This window comes from Oncorhynchus clarkii, chromosome 6 (assembly GCF_045791955.1).
Source record: "Oncorhynchus clarkii lewisi isolate Uvic-CL-2024 chromosome 6, UVic_Ocla_1.0, whole genome shotgun sequence".
Classification (NCBI taxonomy): Eukaryota; Metazoa; Chordata; class Actinopteri; order Salmoniformes; family Salmonidae; genus Oncorhynchus; species Oncorhynchus clarkii.
The window spans coordinates 85608693-85631775 of NC_092152.1; the positions used below are offsets into that span (position 1 = coordinate 85608693).

The following is a 23083-nucleotide window of genomic DNA, read 5'->3' on the forward strand; positions in this document are numbered from 1 at the left end:
GTGTGACTTACTGAAAGCACTGTTGAAAAGAATCTAAGAATTGGCAGAAGGCCGACATCAAAGATAACACAATAACGTATTTGGAAGAATTAAGCAACTAAATAGATTATTTTTAATTCACTGTCCTCTTTTATTAATTCCTTACGTCACTATTTCATTTGAATTTATTTTAATCTGGATCTTTATTGAGTAAAGGGCCGCCAGTAAGCATTTCACTGTTATTAAATAATAATTTGATTTGATGTATTAAAAGCTTGCCTGTTTTTCGACACAACGATCACTAGAAGCATAGTCAGAAAATAGACCGTAACTAGAATGTTTTCAACTGAAGGGTTTCTCTCCTAGATCCAGGAATTTAGCACAATGATTTATATCAGAATTGTACAATAGGATAATAAAGTATTGATTGATTGATTGATAGATACCTTCTTCTGGTTGTTACATCTTTCAGAGGTAGGGTAGCAGGCCCCACTGCCCCCCTCACAGGGGTACTCCCCCTCCTGGCAAACTGGACACTCCTCCTCGTCGCGCCCCGTAGGGCAGTGCCAGTACCCGTCACAGCGCTGGCGTTCAGAGTAACAGCCCTGGTCCAATCCGCACGGGTGTTCCCCAGGGAAACAGTAACCTTTCACCTACATGATAGAATAGGAAACGTCCTCATTAAGTCATCTCTTGATCATCTGGTCAGGATAAACTCTGGGTACTAGTCTTCTGTCTGGTCAGGATAAACTCTGGGTACTAGTCTTCTGTCTGGTCAGGATAAACTCTGGGTACTAGTCTTCTGTCTGGTCAGGATAAACTCTGGGTACTAGTCTTCTGTCTGGTCAGGGTAAACTCTGGGTACTAGTTTTCTGTCTGGTCAGGATAAACTCTGGGTACTAGTCTTCTGTCTGGTCAGGATAAACTCTGGGTACTAGTTTTCTGTCTGGTCAGGATAAACTCTGGGTACTAGTCTTCTGTCTGGTCAGGATAAACTCTGGGTACTAGTCAAGAGGGCCACCATTGTTCCTGTTCCCAAGAAAGCTAAGGTAACTGAGCTAAACGACTACCGCCCCCGTAGCACTCACTTCCGTCATCATGAAGTGCTTTGAGAGACGAGTCAAGGACCATATCACCTCCACCCTACCTGACACCCTAGACCCACTCCAATTTGCTTAGGTCCACAGACAATGCAATCTCAACCACACTGCACACTGCCCTAACCCATCTGGACAAGAGGAATACCTATGTGAGAATGCTGTTCATCGACTACAGCTCAGCATTTAACACCATAGTACCCTCCAAACTCGTCATCAAGCTCGAGACCCTGGGTCTCGACCCCGCCCTGTGCAACTGGGTACTGGACTTCCTGACGGGCCTCCCCCAGGTGGTGAGGGTAGGTAACAACATCTCCACCCCGCTGATCCTCAACACTGGGGCCCCACAAGGGTGCGTTCTGAGCCCTCTCCTGTACTCCCTGTTCACCCACGACTGCGTGGCCACGCACGCCTCCAGCTCAATCATCAAGTTTGCGGACGACACAACAGTGGTAGGCTTGATAACCAACAACGACGAGACGGCCTACAGGGAGGAGGTGAGGGCCCTCGGAGTGTGGTGTCAGGATAATAACCTCACACTCAACGTCAACAAAACTAAGGAGATGATTGTGGACTTCAGGAAACAGCAGAGGGAACACCCCCCTATCCACATCGATGGAACAGTAGTGGAGAGGGTAGTAAGTTTTAAGTTCCTCGGCGTACACATCACAGACAAACTGAATTGGTCCACCCACACAAACAGCATCGTGAACCTCAGGAGGCTGAAGAAATTCGGCTTGTCACCAAAAGCACTCACAAACTTCTACAGATGCACAATCGAGAGCATCCTGTCGGGCTGTATCACCGCCTGGTACGGCAACTGCTCCGCCCACAACCGTAAGGCTCTCCAGAGGGTAGTGAGGTCTGCACAACGCATCACCGGGGGCAAACTACCTGCCCTCCAGGACACCTACACCACCCGATGTCACAGGAAGGCCATAAAGATCATCAAGGACAACAACCAACCGAGCCACTGCCTGTTCACCCCGCTATCATCCAGAAGGCGAGGTCAGTACAGGTGCATCAAAGCTGGGACCGAGAGACTGAAAAACAGCTTCTATCTCAAGGCCATCAGACTGTTAAACAGCCACCACTAACATAGAGTGGCTGCTGCCAACACACTGACTCAACTCCAGCCACTTTAATAATGGGAATTGATGGGAAATGATGTAAATATATCACTAGCCACTTTAAACAATGCTACTTAATATAATGTTTACATACCCTACATTATTCATCTCATATGTCTACGTATATGCTGTCCTCTATAGTCTTCTGTCTGGTCAGGATAAACTCTGGGTACTAGTTTTCTGTCTAGTCAGGATAAACTCTGGGTACTAGTCTTCTGTCTGGTCTGGATAAACTCTGGGTACTAGTCTTCTGTCTGGTCAGGATACACTCTGGGTACTAGTCTTCTGTCTGGTCAGGATAAACTCTGGGTACTAGTCTTCTGTCTGGTCAGGATAAACTCTGGGTACTAGTCTTCTGTCTGGTCAGGATAAACTCTGGGTACTAGTCTTCTGTCTGGTCAGGATAAACTCTGGGTACTAGTCTTCTGTCTGGTCAGGATAAACTCTGGGTACTAGTCTTCTGTCTGGTCAGGATAAACTCTGGGTACTAGTCTTCTGTCTGGTCAGGATAAACTCTGGGTACTAGTCTTCTGTCTGGTCAGGATAAACTCTGGGTACTAGTCTTCTGTCTGGTCAGGATAAACTCTGGGTACTAGTCTTCTGTCTGGTCAGGATAAACTCTGGGTACTAGTCTTCTGTCTGGTCAGGATAAACTCTGGGTACTAGTCTTCTGTCTGGTCAGGATAAACTCTGGGTACTAGTCTTCTGTCTGGTCAGGGTTAGGGTCAGGGTTTAGGTCAGGGTTAGGGTTAGGGTTAAGGTCAGGGTTGAACCCATGCCCAGGGCTGACTGGTGTTAGGGTCAGGGTTAGGGTTAGGGTCAGGGTCAGGGTTAGGGTCAGGGTTAGCCTACCTGGTATGTAGAGTTGAATCCATGACCAGGGCTGAGTGGTGTTAGGGTCAGGGTTAGGGTCAGGGTTAAGGTCAGGGTTAGGGTTAGGGTTAGAGTCAGGGTTAGGGTCAGGGTCAGGGTTAGGGTCAGGGTTAGGGTTAGAGTCAGGGTTAGGGTCAGGGTTAAGGTCAGGGTTAGCCTACCTGGTATGTAGCATTGAATCCATGACCAGGGCTGTTTGGTGTTAGGGTTAGGGTTAGGGTCAGGGTTAAGGTCAGGGTTAGGGTCAGGGTTATGGTCAGGGTTAGGGTCAGGGTTAAGGTCAGGGTTAGCCTACCTGGTATGTAGCGTTGAACCCATGCCCAGGGCTGAGTGATGTTAGGGTTAGAGTTATGGTCAGGGTTAAGGTCAGGGTTAAGGTCAGGGTTAGGGTCAGGGTTTAGGTCAGGGTTAAGGTCAGGGTTAGGGTCAGGGTCAGGGTTAGGGTTAAGGTCAGGGTTGAACCCATGCCCAGGGCTGAGTGGTGTTAGGGTCAGGGTTAGGGTTAGGGTCAGGGTAAAGGTCAGGTTAGGGTCAGGGTTAGCCTACCTGGTATGTAGCGTTGAACCCATGCCCAGGGCTGAGTGGTTGGGCCAGGTACTGTAGACTCATCTGTCCTCTACTGGATTCTAACAGGGCTGGTCTCCTGTTGTTATGATGCGACAGGGCCTGCAGGAGGCGCTCTGCTCTCTGGACCAGCCCATCATAGACATGGAGGGAGTCCCCTGGCCCTAACCCCAGGTCCAGCTGCAACACGATAGGCTTAGGGTCCTAGGAGGAAGGATGACTTAGATTCATCGAGTAGTCGACCGAGGACAACCGTATTGATAAAAAAACGTGAAAATCTAAAATAACAAATTTCAGTGATTTTCCATTGTGACAGACAGTTTAACTAAACAAGCTTCTGTTTTAATGGAGCTTATAGATCAGTCAGCATGTGTTCATCTCTAACTCTGCTATAGATCAGGCAGCATGTGTTCATCTCTAACTCTGCTATAGATCAGTCAGCATGTGTTCATCTCTAACTCTGCTATAGATCAGTCAGCATGTGTTCAGCTGTGTAACTCTGCTATAGATCAGTCAGCATGTGTTCAGCTGTGTAACTCTGCTATAGATCAGTCAGCATGTGTTCAGCTGTGTAACTCTGTTATAGATCAGTCAGCATGTGTTCATCTCTAACTCTGCTATAGATCAGTCAGCATGTGTTCAGATGTGTAACTCTGCTATAGATCAGTCAGCATGTGTTCAGCTGTGTAACTCTGCTATAGATCAGTCAGCATGTGTTCATCTCTAACTCTGCTATAGATCAGTCAGCATGTGTTCATATCTAACTCTGCTATAGATCAGTCAGCATGTGTTCATCTCTAACTCTGCTATAGATCAGTCAGCATGTGTTCAGCTGTGTAACTCTGCTATAGATCAGTCAGCATGTGTTCATCTCTAACTCTGCTATAGATCAGTCAGCATGTGTTCAGCTGTGTAACTCTGCTATAGATCAGTCAGCATGTGTTCAGCTGTGTAACTCTGCTATAGATCAGTCAGCATGTGTTCATCTCTAACTCTGCTATAGATCAGTCAGCATGTGTTCAGCTGTGTAACTCTGTTATAAATCAGTCAGCATGTGTTCAGCGGTGTAACTCTGCTATAGATCAGTCAGCATGTGTTCATCTCTAACTCTGCTATAGATCAGTCAGCATGTGTTCAGCTGTGTAACTATGCTATAGATCAGTCAGCATGTGTTCAGCTGTGTAACTCTGCTATAGATCAGTCAGCATGTGTTCATCTCTAACTCTGCTATAGATCAGTCAGCATGTGTTCATCTCTAACTCTGCTATAGATCAGTCAGCATGTGTTCAGCTGTGTAACTCTGCTATAGATCAGTCAGCATGTGTTCAGCTGTGTAACTCTGCTATAGATCAGTCAGCATGTGTTCAGCTGTGTAACTCTGCTATAGATCAGTCAGCATGTGTTCAGCTGTGTAACTCTGCTATAGATCAGTCAGCATGTGTTCATATTTAACTCTGCTATAGATCAGTCAGCATGTGTTCAGATGTGTAACTCTGCTATAGATCAGTCAGCATGTGTTCATATTTAACTCTGCTATAGATCAGTCAGCATGTGTTCAGATGTGTAACTCTGCTATAGATCAGTCAGCATGTGTTCAGCTGTGTAACTCTGCTATAGATCAGTCAGCATGTGTTCATCTCTAACTCTGCTATAGATCAGTCAGCATGTGTTCATCTCTAACTCTGCAATAGATCAGTCAGCATGTGTTCATCTCTAACTCTGCAATAGATCAGTCAGCATGTGTTCATCTCTAACTCTGCTATAGATCAGTCAGCATGTGTTCAGCTGTGTAACTCTGCTATAGATCAGTCAGCATGTGTTCAGCTGTGTAACTCTGCTATAGATCAGTCAGCATGTGTTCAGCTGTGTAACTCTGCTATAGATCAGTCAGCATGTGTTCATCTCTAACTCTGCTATAGATCAGTCAGCATGTGTTCAGCTGTGTAACTCTGCTATAGATCAGGCAGCATGTGTTCAGCTGTGTAACTCTGCTATAGATCAGTCAGCATGTGTTCAGCTGTGTAACTCTGCTATAGATCAGTCAGCATGTGTTCAGATGTGTAACTCTGCTATAGATCAGTCAGCATGTGTTCAGCTGTGTAACTCTGCTATAGATCAGTCCGCATGAGTTAATCTCTAAATCTGCTACATATCAGTCAGCATGTGTTCAGCTGTGTAACTCTGCTATAGATCAGTCAGCATGTGTTCATCTCTAACTCTGCTATAGATCAGTCAGCATGTGTTGAGCTGTGTAACTCTGCTATAGATCAGTCAGCATGTGTTCATCTGTGTAACTCTGCTATAGATCAGTCAGCATGTGTTCATCTGTGTAACTCTGCTATAGATCAGTCAGCATGTGTTCAGTTGTTTAACTCTGCTATAGATCAGTCAGCATGTGTTCAGTTGTTTAACTCTGCTATAGATCAGTCAGCATGTGTTCAGCTGTGTAACTCTGCTATAGATCAGTCAGCACGCGTCTTAATATATTTTGCCAGGGAAAACTATGATTTATTAACTTATTTATTTGGAAAAATACAAACTACGATGAACGGATTCATCTGTGGCGCAGGGCACTGCATCTCAGCGCTAGAGGCGTCACTACAGACACTCTGGTTCGAATCCAGGCTGTATCACAACCGGCCGTAATCAGGAGTCCCGTAGGGTGGCAGACAATTGTCCCAGCGTCGTCCGGGTTTGGTCGGTGTAGGCCGTCATTGTAAATAAGAATTTGTTCTTAACTGACTTGCCTAGTTAAAGGTTAAATAATCTTCCCTAGCAACCATCAGATAATGGAATGTGTAAGATGTTGAACTCCTCCCTACCTGAGTGTCCAGTAGCCAGGAGCACCTCAGCTCCCCCACAGCGCTGCGGTTGGGACGGAAGAAGTCTGGGGAGGCGAATGTTCCGTAGAAGTTCCCCAGGCGTTTCCCGCAGGCCGTGTCGGGGCACCCTGCCTCGTCCGAGCCGTCGGGGCAGTCCCGGGCTCCGTTGCAGCGCAGCGAGGGGGGCAGGCAGCGAGTGGACTGGAGGAGAAGAACACCACCTTATTGTTCGTTATTATTGTTTCTGGAAGGGAACGGAAATGTGTTATTTTATACTCACAACCCAATCCCCCCCGAGACGTAGGAAGCAATGGGTCGGCCCAATCCCCCCCGAGACGTAGGAAGCAATGGGTCGGCCCAATCCCCCCCGAGACGTAGGAAGCAATGGGTCGGCCCAATCCCCCCGAGACGTAGGAAGCAATGGGTCAACCCAATCCCCCCGAGACGTAGGAAGCAATGGGTCAGCCCAATCCCCCCCGAAACGTAGGAAGCAATGGGTCGCCCAATCCCCCCCGAGACGTAGGAAGTAATGGGTCGGCCCAATCCCCCCCGAGACTTAGGAAGCAATGGGTCAACCCAATCCCCCCGAGACGTAGGAAGCAATGGGTCAGCCCAATCCCCCCCCGAAACGTAGGAAGCAATGGGTCAGCTCAACCCCCCCCCCCCCCGAGACGTAGGAAGCAATGGGTAGGCCCAATCCCCCCCGAGACGTAGGAAGCAATGGGTCAGCCCAATCCCCCCACCGAGATATAGGAAGCAATGGGTCGGCCCAATCCCCCCCGAGACGTAGGAAGCAATGGGTCAGCCCAATCCCCCCCCCCGAGACGTAGGAAGCAATGGGTCGGCCCAATCCCCCCCCCCGAGACGTAGGAAGCAATGGGTTGGCCCAATCCCCCCCCCCCCCCCCGAGACGTAGGGAGCAATGGGTCGGCCCAATCCCCCCCGAGACGTAGGAAGCAATGGGTCGGCCCAGTGTAGAACATTGTTCCTATCAGAGTTTCTACTCCCCCCTGGTTGCTAGCCCGCTTCCCTAACCTCTGGATTACCTACCTGGGCCTGGGTACAGGGAGCGGTGCCGGGGGGGCAGAGGGAGGTGCGGGGAGGGGTCGGAGGGGGGGCACAGCTCCGTTCGTCGGTAGCGTCGCCGCACTCATCCAGGCCGTTACAGCGCCACGTTCGGGGAAGACATTTACCGTTACCACACAGGAACTCATCACTCTGACAGCTGGACTGGCCCAGGCGACCTGGAGGAACAGACACATTACTACAAACTACAGACAGGAACTCATCACTCTAACAGAAGGACTGGCCCAGGGGACCTGGAGGAACAGACACATTACTACAAACAGGAACTCATCACTCTGACAGGGGACCTGGAGGAACAGACAAATTACTACAAACTACAGACAGGAAGTCATCACTCTGACAGCTGGACTGGCCCAGGGGACCTGGAGGAACAGACACATTACTACAAACTACAGACAGGAACTCATCACTCGGACAGAAGGACTGGCCCAGGGGACCTGGAGGAACAGACATAATGACAGACATTATCACAGTCACATTACCACAGCCACATTATCACAGACACACTATTGTAGACACATTATCACAGACGCATTATCACAGACACATTATCACAGACACATTATCACAGGCACATTATCACAGACACGTTATCGCAGCCACATTATCACAGACACATTATCACAGACACATTATCGCAGACACATTATCGGCATAACTACAGTGGCATAACTACAGACACATCAACAACACTGGCATAACTACAGACACATCGACAACACTGATATAACTACAGACACATTGACAACACTGACATAGCTACAGACACATCAACAACACTGGCATAACTACAGACACATCGACAACACTGATATAACTACAGACACATTGACAACACTGACATAACTACAGACACATCGACAACACTGATATAACTACAGACACATCGACAACACTGACATAACTACAGACACAACGACAACACTGACATAACTACAGACAGCCAAATATAATGGAAGAAACCACAACATGTACAGACAGACTGGCCAACACCTTAGACATGAAGGCAAAAGCAAAACATCACTAAACCACAAGAACATCAAGTGGCATCATCATCATCATCATCACCACCATCATCATCATCATCATCACCACCACCATCATCATCATCACCACCATCATCATCATCAACATCATCATCACCGCCATCATCATCATCATCATCATCATCATCATCATCACCACCACCATCATCATCATCATCATCACCACCATCATCACCATCATCATCATCATCATCATCATCATCATCATTATTATAAACACCACCATCATCATCATCACCACCATCATCACCATCATCATCATCATCATCACCATCACCATCATCATCATCATCACCATCATCATCATCATCATCATCATCATCATCATCGTCATCATCACCATCATCATCATCATCACCATCACCATCATCATCATCATCACCATCATCATCATCATCATCACCATCACCATCATCATCATCATCACCATCATCATCATCATCATCATCATCATCGTCATCATCACCATCATCATCATCACCATCATCACCATCACCATCATCATCATCATCACCATCACCATCATCATCGTCATCATCACCATCATCATCATCATCATCACCATCATCATCATCATCATCATCATCATCATCACCCCTTTAAACTATTTGAAGAGGAACAGTTTGTCATCAGAGCCCTAGACACTAGAGTATAGAAAGCTCTTTGGAAGTAAACAGATTGTCATCAGCCCTAGACACTAGAGTATAGAAAGCTCTTTGGAAGTAAACAGATTGTCATCAGCCCTAGACACTAGAGTATAGAAAGCTCTTTGGAAGTAAACAGATTGTCAGAGCCCTAAACACTAGAGTATAGAAAGCTCTTTGGAAGTAAACAGATTGTCAGAGCCCTAAACACTAGAGTATAGAAAGCTCTTTGGAAGTAAACAGATTGTCATCAGCCCTAGACCCTAGAGTGTAGAAAGCTCTTTGGAAGTAAACAGATTGTCAGAGCCCTAAACACTAGAGTATAGAAAGCTCTTTGGAAGTAAACAGATTGTCAGAGCCCTAAACACTAGAGTATAGAAAGCTCTTTGGAAGTAAACAGATTGTCAGAGCCCTAAACACTAGAGTATAGAAAGCTCTTTGGAAGTAAACAGATTGTCAGAGCCCTAGACACTAGAGTGTAGAAAGCTCTTTGGAAGTAAACAGATTGTCAGAGCCCTAAACACTAGAGTATAGAAAGCTCTTTGGAAGTAAACAGATTGTCAGAGCCCTAAACACTAGAGTATAGAAAGCTCTTTGGAAGTAAACAGATTGTCAGAGCCCTAGACACTAGAGTGTAGAAAGCTCTTTGGAAGTAAACAGATTGTCAGAGCCCTAAACACTAGAGTGTAGAAAGCTCTTTGGAAGTAAACAGATTGTCATCAGCCCTAAACACTAGAGTGTAGAAAGCTCTTTGGAAGTAAACAGATTGTCAGAGCCCTAAACACTAGAGTGTAGAAAGCTCTTTGGAAGTAAACAGATTGTCAGAGCCCTAAACACTAGAGTGTAGAAAGCTCTTTGGAAGTAAACAGATTGTCATCAGCCCTAAACACTAGAGTGTAGAAAGCTCTTTGGAAGTAAACAGATTGTCAGAGCCCTAAACACTAGAGTGTAGAAAGCTCTTTGGAAGTAAACAGATTGTCAGAGCCCTAAACACTAGAGTGTAGAAAGCTCTTTGGAAGTAAACAGATTGTCATCAGCCCTAAACACTAGAGTGTAGAAAGCTCTTTGGAAGTAAACAGATTGTCAGAGCCCTAGACACTAGAGTGTAGAAAGCTCTTTGGAAGTAAACAGATTGTCAGAGCCCTAGACACTAGAGTGTAGAAAGCTCTTTGGAAGTAAACAGTTTGTCAGAGCCCTAAACACTAGAGTGTAGAAAGCTCTTTGGAAGTAAACAGTTTGTCAGAGCCCTAAACACTAGAGTATAGAAAGCTCTTTGGAAGTAAACAGATTGTCATCAGCTCTAAACACTAGAGTGTAGAAAGCTCTTTGGAAGTAAACAGTTTGTCAGAGCCCTAAACACTAGAGTGTAGAAAGCTCTTTGGAAGTAAACAGTTTGTCAGAGCCCTAAACACTAGAGTATAGAAAGCTCTTTGGAAGTAAACAGTTTGTCAGAGCCCTAAACACTAGAGTGTAGAAAGCTCTTTGGAAGTAAACAGATTGTCATCAGCTCTAAACACTAGAGTATAGAAAGCTCTTTGGAAGCAAAACTGCCTCCCCATGTAAGAGCCCTAAACACTAGAGTGAAGAAAGCTCTTTGGAAGCAAAACTGCCTCCCCATGTAAGAGCCCTAAACACTAGAGTGAAGAAAGCTCTTTGGAAGCAAAACTGCCTCCCCATGTAAGAGCCCTAAACACTAGAGTGAAGAAAGCTCTTTGGAAGTAAAACTGCCTCCCCATGTCAGAGCTAGAGTAGACAGCAACTAATACGACCAAATATGGAATATGTCTTTTTGGAAACATATACGACTGTCACCAAGGCTGAACATAAAACATTCCACTGTCACCAAGGCTGAACATAAAACATTCCACTGTCACCAAGGCTGAACATAAAACATTCCACTGTCACCAAGGCTGAACATAAAACATTCCACTGTCACCAAGGCTGAACATAAAACATTCCACTGTCACCAAGGCTGAACATAAAACATTCCACTGTCACCAAGGCTGAACATAAAACATTCCACTGTCACCAAGGCTGAACATAAAACATTCCACTGTCACCAAGGCTGAACATAAAACATTCCCCTGTCACCAAGGCTGAACATAAAACATTCCACTGTCACCAAGGCTGAACATAAAACATTCCACTGTCACCAAGGCTGAACATAAAACATTCCACTGTCACCAAGGCTGAACATAAAATAGGAGAAAGTAAAAGGCTGTGAAACTTCAGACAAACCATCCAACAACAAACTACCCAAACAACAAACTACCCAACAACAAACCACCCAACAACAAACCATCCAACAACAAACCACCCAACAACAAACCACCCAACAACAAACCATCCAACAACAAACCATCCAACAACAAACCACCCAACAACAAACCATCCAACAACAAACCATCCAACAACAAACCATCCAACAACAAACCACCCAACAACAAACCATCCAACAACAAACTACCCAACAACAAACATCCCAACAACAAACTACCCAACAACAAACCACCCAACAACAAACATCCCAACAACAAACCACCCAAACAACAAACTACCCAACAACAAACCACCCAACAACAAACCACCCAACAACAAACATCCCAACAACAAACCACCCAAACAACAAACTACCCAACAACAAACCACCCAACAACAAACCACCCAACAACAAACATCCCAACAACAAACCATCCAACAACAAACCATCCAACAACAAACCACCCAACAACAAACATCCCAACAACAAACCATCCAACAACAAACCATCCAACAACAAACCACCCAACAACAAACCACCCAACAACAAACCACCCAACAACAAACCATCCAACAACAAACTACCCCAAAACAAACTACCCAATAAAAAACCACCCACCAAACTACCCCAACAACAAACTAGCCAACAAACTACCCAACAACAAACCACGCAACAACAAACCACCCACCAAACTACCCAACAACAAACTACCAAGATTAATCTGTGGTGTTTTTGGGGACAGGGAAACGCTCATCAATGTCTTCTGCCAATACAGATCAATGGCAGACAGCTTTACTAACGTACTCAATAGCTGCTTAGTGATCTGTGACATGTCGTCCTGGGGTAAAATAGGACAAGCTGTGCTTAGTGCACCTCTCCTCTCATCCCACACAGTATTGATTGTGGGTCCCACACTGTAAAAAGCAAACTGGCTGTGTTTTTCTCTCACAGCTGTTATCAGTGACTCCATCGATGCCAGATGGTAGTTAGACAGAGAAGGTGAACACCACAGCTGTTATCAGTGACTCCATCGATGCCAGATGGTAGTTAGACAGAGAAGGTGAACACCACAGCTGTTATCAGTGACTCCATCGATGCCAGATGGTAGTTAGACAGAGAAGGTGAACACCACAGCTGTTATCAGTGACTCCATCGATGCCAGATGGTAGTTAGACAGAGAAGGTGAACACCACAGCTGTTATCAGTGACTCCATCGATGCCAGATGGTAGTTAGACAGAGAAGGTGAACACCACAGCTGTTATCAGTGACTCCATCGATGCCAGATGGTAGTTAGACAGAGAAGGTGAACACCACAGCTGTTATCAGTGACTCCATCGATGCCAGATGGTAGTTAGACAGAGAAGGTGAACACCACAGCGGTTATCAGTGACTCCATCGATGCCAGATGGTAGTTAGACAGAGAAGGTGAACACCACAGCTGTTATCAGTGACTCCATCGATGCCAGATGGTAGTTAGACAGAGAAGGTGAACACCACAGCTGTTATCAGTGACTCCATCGATGCCAGATGGTAGTTAGACAGAAAAGGTGAACACCACAGCTGTTATCAGTGACTCCATCGATGCCAGATGGTAGTTAGACAGAGAAGGTGAACACCACAGCTGTTATCAGTGACTCCATCGATGCCAGATGGTAGTTAGATAGAGAAGGTGAACACCCAGTCTGCTCCCTGTGCAACCAACACACTGCATTCCATTGTCTGGCCTACCAGTATCAGCCTGTTCCTGTTCCTCCTTCACCTCCCTCCTCCCTCCTTCTCTCCCTCATCCCTCTTTCTCTCCCTATCCTCACTTCCCTCTCCTCCTCTCCTTCTCCTCCTCTCCCTTCCCTCTCCTCCTCTCCTTCCTCCTAATCTCCCTCTCCTCCTCTCCCTCCTTCTCCTCCTCTCTCTCTCCTACTCTCCTCCTTTCCAACCCTCTCCTCCTTCTCCTCCTCCCTCCCTCTCCTCCTCCTCTCCCTCCCTCTCCTCCTCTCCCTCCCTCTCCTCCTCTCCCTCCCCTCCCTCCCTCTCCTCCTCCTCTCCCCCCTAGCATGTATTTATCCAGGAAGTGTCTCTCACCTCTGATATAAGACAGTCTGAACCCCTGAGCCAGTCCTGAGCTGTTGGCCTGTGAGTGGAAGTAGAGCCAGACTCTTCCCCTGGAGGAGATGAAGGGAGGTGGAAGGAGGGAGCCACACACCCGGTACTCCTCTCTCCAGGTGGGGCCTAGGAGCAGCCAGTCCCCCTGACACTGACCTGACTCCTCCAGGTCAAAGTTAGGGAAGCTGGGGGGGAGGACACAGGGAGACAGACGAGGGACATGGGTTAGACAAAGGGTTAGGGAACCATGGTCAAGGTAGTGTCTACGTTGATCCTTCACTCCAGACACACGCTAGATGATCTGATCGGAGCAGCGAGGAATGAGGGACGTGTTCAACAGGAAGTGTAGTTGCAGGAGGAGGAACAGGAAGCACTGACAAAAGCATTACATCATCCCTGATGGCTCAGCTACTCCGGCGAGTGCATTAATTGAATTAATGAATGAAAGCGCGTATGTGTGTGTGAGCGCGTGTGTGTGTGTGTGAGCGTGTGTGTGTGTGTGTGTGTGTGTATGTATGTATGTATGTGTGTGTGTGTGTGTGTGTGTGTGTGTGTGTGTGTGTGTGTGTGTGTGTGTGTGTGTGTGTGTGTGTGTGTGTGTGTTATGACCCAGAAATATGCTGAGATCATTACTGAGTGGGAGAGAGAAGCAGAAGAGTTGGATGGCAGGAGTCCAACAGATCAATATCTCCTCTCTTATTGGACGAGATGACCGGGCCACCACCCAAATGGCTCCCTATTAGAAGCACTTCATCTGACCAGGGCCCCTGGGGAATAGGATGCCTTCACAGATCAATATCTCCTTTCCTATTGGACGAGATGACCAGGGCCCCTGGGGAATAGGATGCCTTCACAGCCTTATACTGACATTATAGACGCTGCTGTCCCAATGAGACTACAGTTAAACACCACCATCTACTACCCAACTACTACCCACCTACTACCCATCTACTACTCATAGAGATGGGTTGTGTTTCTGGTCTAGAACCATAGAGATGGGCTGTGGTCTGACTGGTCTAGACCCATAGAGATGGGCTGTGGGTTGTATTTCCTGGTCTAGACCCATAGAGATGGGCTGTGGTCTGACTGGTCTAGACCCATAGAGATGGGCTGTGGTCTGACTGGTCTACACCCATAGAGATGGGCTGTGGGTTGTATGTCCTGGTCTAGACCCATGGAGATGGGCTGTGGGTTGTATTTCCTGGTCTACACCCATAGAGATGGGTTGTATTTCCTGGTCTACACCCATAGAGATGGGTTGTATTTCCTGGTCTAGACCAATAGAGATGGGCTGTGGTCTGACTGGTCTACACCCATAGAGATGGGCTGTGGGTTGTATGTCCTGGTCTAGACCCATGGAGATGGGCTGTGGGTTGTATTTCCTGGTCTACACCCATAGAGATGGGTTGTATTTCCTGGTCTACACCCATAGAGATGGGTTGTATTTCCTGGTCTAGACCCATAGAGATTGGTTGTGGGTTGTATTTCCTGGTCTAGACCCATAGAGATGAGCTTTGGGTTGTATTTCCTGGTCTAGACCCATAGAGATGGGTTGTATTTCCTGGTCTAGACCCATAGAGATGGGTTGTATTTCCTGGTCTAGACCCATAGAGATGGGTTGTATTTCCTGGTCTACACCCATAGAGATGGGCTGTATTTCCTGGTCTAGACCCATAGAGATGGGTTGTATTTCCTGGTCTAGACCCATAGAGATGGGTTGTATTTCCTGGTCTAGACCCATAGAGATGGGTTGTATTTCCTGGTCTAGACCCATAGAGATGGGTTGTATTTCCTGGTCTAGACCCATAGAGATGGGTTGTATTTCCTGGTCTAGACCCATAGAGATGGGTTGTAATTCCTGGTCTACACCCATAGAGATGGGTTGTATTTCCTGGTCTAGACCCATAGAGATGGGTTGTATTTCCTGGTCTAGACCCATAGAGATGGGTTGTATTTCCTGGTCTAGACCCATAGAGATGGGTTGTATTTCCTGGTCTAGACCCATAGAGATGGGTTGTATTTCCTGGTCTAGACCCATAGAGATGGGTTGTATTTCCTGGTCTAGACCCATAGAGATGGGTTGTATTTCCTGGTCTAGACCCATAGAGATGGGTTGTATTTCCTGGTCTAGACCCATAGAGATGGGTTGTATTTCCTGGTCTACACCCATAGAGATGGGTTGTATTTCCTGTGGGAGGAAAAGACCACTGTCTTCACACATCATCAACAGGTTGATATTACCTCGGGTGAACGACCAGTGAAGTTTCACCAGGTGAAAAGTGAATGAATGCCAGTGTCTAAGACTAAGGCAGTTGTTCCCAGTATTGTCAGGGTGTTGCTGTTCTCAGGCAATGCTGAGAACTGCTGTGTGCACAGTTACACCTTCCTACCTAACAATTCCTCAATTATTAGACTGTATTACTGATTATATCTGGCTGTGTGGTTCTATCAGACTGTATTACTGATGATATCTGTCTGTGTGGTTCTATCAGACTGTATTACTGATGAGATCTGGTTGTGTGGTTCTATCAGGCTGTGTGGTTCTTTCAGGCTGTATAACTGATGATATCTGGCTGTGTGGTTCTATCAGACTGTGTGGTTCTATCAGACTGTATTACTGATGAGATCTGGCTGTGTGGTTCTATCAGACTGTATTACTGATGAGATCTGGTGGTGTGGTTCTATCAGACTGTATTACTGATGAGATCTGGCTGTATGGTTCTATCAGACTGTATTACTGATGAGATCTGGTGGTGTGGTTCTATCAGACTGTATTACTGATGAGATCTGGCTGTGTGGTTCTATCAGACTGTATTACTGATGAGATCTGGTGGTGTGGTTATATCAGACTGTATTACTGATGAGATCTGGCTGTGTGGTTCTATCAGACTGTATTACTGATGAGATCTGGTGGTGTGGTTCTATCAGACTGTATTACTGATGAGATCTGGCTGTGTGGTTCTATCAGACTGTATTACTGATGAGATCTGGTGGTGTGGTTATATCAGACTGTATTACTGATGAGATCTGGCTGTGTGGTTCTATCAGACTGTATTACTGATGAGATCTGGTGGTGTGGTTCTATCAGACTATATTACTGATGAGATCTGGCTGTGTGGTTCTATCAGACTGTATTACTGATGAGATCTGGCTGTGTGGTTCTATCAGACTGTATTACTGATGATATCTGGCTGTGTGGTTCTATCAGACTGTATTACTGATGAGATCTGTCTGTGTGGTTCTATCAGACTGTATTACTGATGAGATCTGGTTGTGTGGTTCTATCAGGCTGTGTGGTTCTTTCAGGCTGTATTACTGGTGATATCTGGCTGTGTGGTTCTATCAGACTGTGTGGTTCTATCAGACTGTATTACTGATGAGATCTGGTGGTGTGGTTCTATCAGACTGTATTACTGATGAGATCTGGCTGTGTGGTTATATCAGACTGTATTACTGATGAGATCTGGTGGTGTGGTTCTATCAGACTGTATTACTGATGAGATCTGGCTGTGTGGTTCTATCAGACTGTATTACTGATGAGATCTGGTGGTGTGGTTCTATCAGACTGTATTACTGATGAGATCTGGCTGTGTGGTTCTATCAGACTGTATTACTGATGAGATCTGGCTGTGTGGTTCTATCAGACTGTATTACTGATGATATCTGGCTGTGTGGTTCTATCAGACTGTATTACTGATGAGATCTGGCTGTGTGGTTCTATCAGACTGTATTACTGATGAGATCTGGCTGTGTGGTTCTATCAGACTGTATTACTGATGAGATCTGGTGGTGTGGTTCTATCAGACTATATTACTGATGAGATCTGGCTGTGTGGTTCTATCAGACTGTATTACTGATGAGATCTGGCTGTGTGGTTCTATCAGACTGTATTACTGATTATATCTGGCTGTGTGGTTCTATCAGACTGTATTACTGATGAGATCTGGCTGTGTGGTTCTATCAGACTGTATTACTGATGAGATCTGGCTGTGTGGTTCTATCAGACTGTATTACTGATGAGATCTGGTGGTGTGGTTCTATCAGACTGTATTACTGATGAGATCTGGCTGTGTGGTTCTATCAGACTGTATTACTGATGAGATCTGGCTGTGTGGTTCTATCAGACTGTATTACTGATGATATCTGGCTGTGTGGTTCTATCAGACTGTATTACTGATGAGTTCTGGCTGTGTGGTTCTATCAGACTGTATTACTGATGAGATCTGGCTGTGTGGTTCTATCAGACTGTATTACTGATGAGATCTGGTTGTGTGGTTCTATCAGACTGTATTACTGATGATATCTGGCTGTGTGGTTCTATCAGACTGTATTACTGATGAGATCTGGCTGTGTGGTTCTATCAGACTGTATTACTGATGAGATCTGGCTGTGTGGTTCTATCAGACTGTATTACTGATGATATCTGACTGTGTGGTTCTATCAGACTGTATTACTGATGAGATCTGGCTGTGTGGTTCTATCAGACTGTATTACTGATGAGATCTGGCTGTGTGGTTCTATCAGGCTGTGTGGTTCTTTCAGGCTGTATTACTGATGAGATCTGGCTGTGTGGTTCTATCAGACTGTATTACTGATGAGATCTGGCTGTGTGGTTCTATCAGACTGTATTACTGATGAGATCTGGCTGTATGGTTCCATTAGACTGTATTACTGATGAGATCTGGCTGTATGGTTCCATCAGACTGTGTGGTTCTATCAGACTGTATTACTGATGAGATCTGGCTGTGTGGTTCTATCATACTGTGTGGTTCTATCAGACTGTATTACTGATGAGATCTGGCTGTGTGGTTCTATCAGACTGTATTACTGATGAGATCTGGCTGTGTGGTTCTATCAGACTGTATTACTGATGAGATCTGGTTGTGTGGTTCTATCAGACTGTATTACTGATGAGATCTGGCTGTGTGGTTCTATCAGACTGTATTACTGATGAGATCTGGCTGTGTGGTTCTATCAGACTGTATTACTGATGAGATCTGGCTGTGTGGTTCTATCAGACTGTGTGGTTCTATCAGACTGTATTACTGATGAGATCTGGCTGTATGGTTCTATCAGACTGTATTACTGATGAGATCTGGCTGTGTGGTTCTATCAGACTGTATTACTGATGAGATCTGGCTGTGTGGTTCTATCAGACTGTGTGGTTCTATCAGACTGTATTACTGATGAGATCTGGCTGTGTGGTTCTATCAGACTGTATTACTGATGAGATCTGGTTGTGTGGTTCTATCAGACTGTATTACTGATGAGATCTGGCTGTGTGGTTCTATCAGACTGTATTACTGATGATATCTGGCTGTGTGGTTCTATCAGACTGTATTACTGATGAGATCTGTCTGTGTGGTTCTATCAGACTGTATTACTGATGAGATCTGGTTGTGTGGTTCTATCAGGCTGTGTGGTTCTTTCAGGCTGTATTACTGGTGATATCTGGCTGTGTGGTTCTATCAGACTGTGTGGTTCTATCAGACTGTATTACTGATGAGATCTGGTGGTGTGGTTCTATCAGACTGTATTACTGATGAGATCTGGCTGTGTGGTTATATCAGACTGTATTACTGATGAGATCTGGTGGTGTGGTTCTATCAGACTGTATTACTGATGAGATCTGGCTGTGTGGTTCTATCAGACTGTATTACTGATGAGATCTGGTGGTGTGGTTCTATCAGACTGTATTACTGATGAGATCTGGCTGTGTGGTTCTATCAGACTGTATTACTGATGAGATCTGGCTGTGTGGTTCTATCAGACTGTATTACTGATGATATCTGGCTGTGTGGTTCTATCAGACTGTATTACTGATGAGATCTGGCTGTGTGGTTCTATCAGACTGTATTACTGATGAGATCTGGCTGTGTGGTTCTATCAGACTGTATTACTGATGAGATCTGGTGGTGTGGTTCTATCAGACTATATTACTGATGAGATCTGGCTGTGTGGTTCTATCAGACTGTATTACTGATGAGATCTGGCTGTGTGGTTCTATCAGACTGTATTACTGATTATATCTGGCTGTGTGGTTCTATCAGACTGTATTACTGATGAGATCTGTCTGTGTGGTTCTATCAGACTGTATTACTGATGAGATCTGGCTGTGTGGTTCTATCAGACTGTATTACTGATGAGATCTGGTGGTGTGGTTCTATCAGACTGTATTACTGATGAGATCTGGCTGTGTGGTTCTATCAGACTGTATTACTGATGAGATCTGGCTGTGTGGTTCTATCAGACTGTATTACTGATGATATCTGGCTGTGTGGTTCTATCAGACTGTATTACTGATGAGTTCTGGCTGTGTGGTTCTATCAGACTGTATTACTGATGAGATCTGGCTGTGTGGTTCTATCAGACTGTATTACTGATGAGATCTGGTTGTGTGGTTCTATCAGACTGTATTACTGATGATATCTGGCTGTGTGGTTCTATCAGACTGTATTACTGATGAGATCTGGCTGTGTGGTTCTATCAGACTGTATTACTGATGAGATCTGGCTGTGTGGTTCTATCAGACTGTATTACTGATGATATCTGACTGTGTGGTTCTATCAGACTGTATTACTGATGAGATCTGGCTGTGTGGTTCTATCAGACTGTATTACTGATGAGATCTGGCTGTGTGGTTCTATCAGGCTGTGTGGTTCTTTCAGGCTGTATTACTGATGAGATCTGGCTGTGTGGTTCTATCAGACTGTATTACTGATGAGATCTGGCTGTGTGGTTCTATCAGACTGTATTACTGATGAGATCTGGCTGTATGGTTCCATTAGACTGTATTACTGATGAGATCTGGCTGTATGGTTCCATCAGACTGTGTGGTTCTATCAGACTGTATTACTGATGAGATCTGGCTGTGTGGTTCTATCATACTGTGTGGTTCTATCAGACTGTATTACTGATGAGATCTGGCTGTGTGGTTCTATCAGACTGTATTACTGATGAGATCTGGCTGTGTGGTTCTATCAGACTGTATTACTGATGAGATCTGGTTGTGTGGTTCTATCAGACTGTATTACTGATGAGATCTGGCTGTGTGGTTCTATCAGACTGTATTACTGATGAGATCTGGCTGTGTGGTTCTATCAGACTGTATTACTGATGAGATCTGGCTGTGTGGTTCTATCAGACTGTGTGGTTCTATCAGACTGTATTACTGATGAGATCTGGCTGTATGGTTCTATCAGACTGTATTACTGATGAGATCTGGCTGTGTGGTTCTATCAGACTGTATTACTGATGAGATCTGGCTGTGTGGTTCTATCAGACTGTGTGGTTCTATCAGACTGTATTACTGATGAGATCTGGCTGTGTGGTTCTATCAGACTGTATTACTGATGAGATCTGGTTGTGTGGTTCTATCAGACTTTCATCATAGTCCCATTGAGTCAGAAGTTTACATACAATAAATTAGTATTTGGTAGCATTGACTTTAAATTGTTTAACTTGGGTCAAATGTTTTGGATAGCCTTCCACAAGCTTCCCACAATAAGTTGGGTGAATTTTGGCCCATTCCTCCTGACAGAGCTGGTGTAACTGAGTCAGGTTTGTAGGCCTCCTTGCTCGCACACACTTTTTCAGTTCTGCCCACAAATGTTCTATAGGATTGAGGTCAGGGCTTTGTGATGGCCACTCCAATACCTTGACTTTGTTGTCCTTAAGCCATTTTGCCACAACTTTGGAAGTATGCTTGGGGTCATTGTCCATTTGGAAGACCCATTTGTGACCAAGCTTTAACTTCCTGACCGATGTCTTGAGATGTTGCTTCAATATATCCACATCATTTTCCAGTCTCATGATGCCATCTATTTTGTGAAGTGCACCAGTCCCTCCTGCAGCAAAGCACCCCCACAACATGATGCTGCCACCCCCGTGCTTCACGGTTGGGATAGTGTTATTCGGCTTGCAAGCCTCCCCCTTTTTCCTCCAAACATAACAATGGTCATTATGACCAAACAGTTCTATTTTTGTTTCATCAGACCGGAGGACATTTCTCCAAAAAGTACGATCTTCGTCCCCATGTGCAGTTACAAACCGTAGTCTGGCTTTTTTTATGGCAGTTTTGGAGCAGTGGCTTCTTCCTTGCTGAGCGGCCTTTCAGGTTATGTCGATATAGGACTAATTTTACTGTGGATATAGATACTTTTGTACCTGTTTCCTCCAGCATCTTCACAAGGTCCTTTGCTGTTGTTCTGGGATTGATTTGCACGTTTCACACCAGAGTGGGTTAATCTCTGGGAGACAGAACCCGTCTCCTTCCTGAGCGGTATGACGGCTGCTTGGTCCCATGGTGTTTATGCTTGTGTACTATTGTTAGTACAGATGAAGGTGGTACATTCAGGCGTTTGGAAATTGCTCCCAAGGATGAACCAGACTTGTGGAGGTATACAATTTTTCATCTGAGGTCTTGGCTGATACCTTTAGATTTTCCCATGATGTTAAGCAAAGAGGCACTGAGTTTGAAGGTAGGTCTTGAAATACATCCACAGGTACACTTCCAAATGACGCAAATTATGTCAATTAGCCTATCAGAAGCTTCTAAAGCCATGACATCATTTTCTGTCATTTCCAAGCTGTTTAAAGGCAGTCAACTTAGTGAATGTAAACTTCTGACCCACTGGAATTGTGATACAGTGAATTATAAATGAAATAATCTGTCTGTAAACAATTGTTGGAAAAATGACTTGTGTCATGCACAAAGTAGATGTCCTAACCGACTTGCCAAAAACTATAGTTTGTTAACAAGAAATTTGTGGAGTGGTTGAAAAACAAGTTTTTAATGACCAACAAAAGTGCATGTAAACTACCGACTTCATAAATTGGTCCCAAATGGCACCCTATTCCGTATAGGCACCCTATTCTCTATAGGCCCTGGTCAAAAGTAGTGCACTAAATAGGGAACCATTTGAGTCTATGTGATCTGATAAACAGCTGCTGCAGCCTGCAGGACACGGTGGAGAGGACACTTGAGTCAACACTACCCAGGTTGCTGCTCTATCTGTGTGTGTGTGTGTGTGTGTGTGTGTGTGTGTGTGTGTGTGTGTGTGTGTGTGTGTGTGTGTGTGTGTGGCAGCTGTCCTCCCTGTGGTAACATATCATGTCTTGGAGAGAAGAGGAGAGTGATTAGTCTGTACATTATATGAAACCATCCCTCCATCTGCTGTTCTCTGTCTCTCTCTCTCTCTCTCTCTCTCTCTCTCTCTGTGTCTCTCTCTCTCTGTCTCTCTCTCTCTGTCTCTCACTCTCTCTGTCTCTCTCTCTCTCTCTCTCTCTGTCTCTCTCTCTCTCTCTCTCTCTGTCTCTCTCTCTCTCTCTCTCTCTCTGTCTCTCTCTCTCTCTGTCTCTCTCTCTCTCTCTCTGTCTCTCTCGCTCTATCTCTCTCTGTCTCTCTCTCTCTCTGTCTCTCTCTCTCTCTGTCTCTCTCTCTCTCTCTCTCTCTCTGTCTCTCTCTCTCTCTCTCTCTGTC

The 23083-nt window shown here is 45.4% G+C and overlaps 1 protein-coding gene across 1 annotated transcript in view; it reads right to left on the reverse strand.

Annotated features, from left to right (window-relative positions):
• Positions 1-23083, reverse strand: part of LOC139412271 (low-density lipoprotein receptor-related protein 3-like) — a 71459-nt gene that overhangs the window by 28966 nt on the left and 19410 nt on the right. The window contains exons 3-7 of the mRNA XM_071159112.1: positions 13582-13787; positions 7516-7709; positions 6466-6666; positions 3626-3847; positions 426-632 (exon numbers count right to left, since the gene is read on the reverse strand). Coding sequence (XP_071015213.1) covers positions 426-632; positions 3626-3847; positions 6466-6666; positions 7516-7709; positions 13582-13787 — 1030 coding nt within the window. The remainder of the gene's footprint in view (positions 1-425; positions 633-3625; positions 3848-6465; positions 6667-7515; positions 7710-13581; positions 13788-23083) is intronic.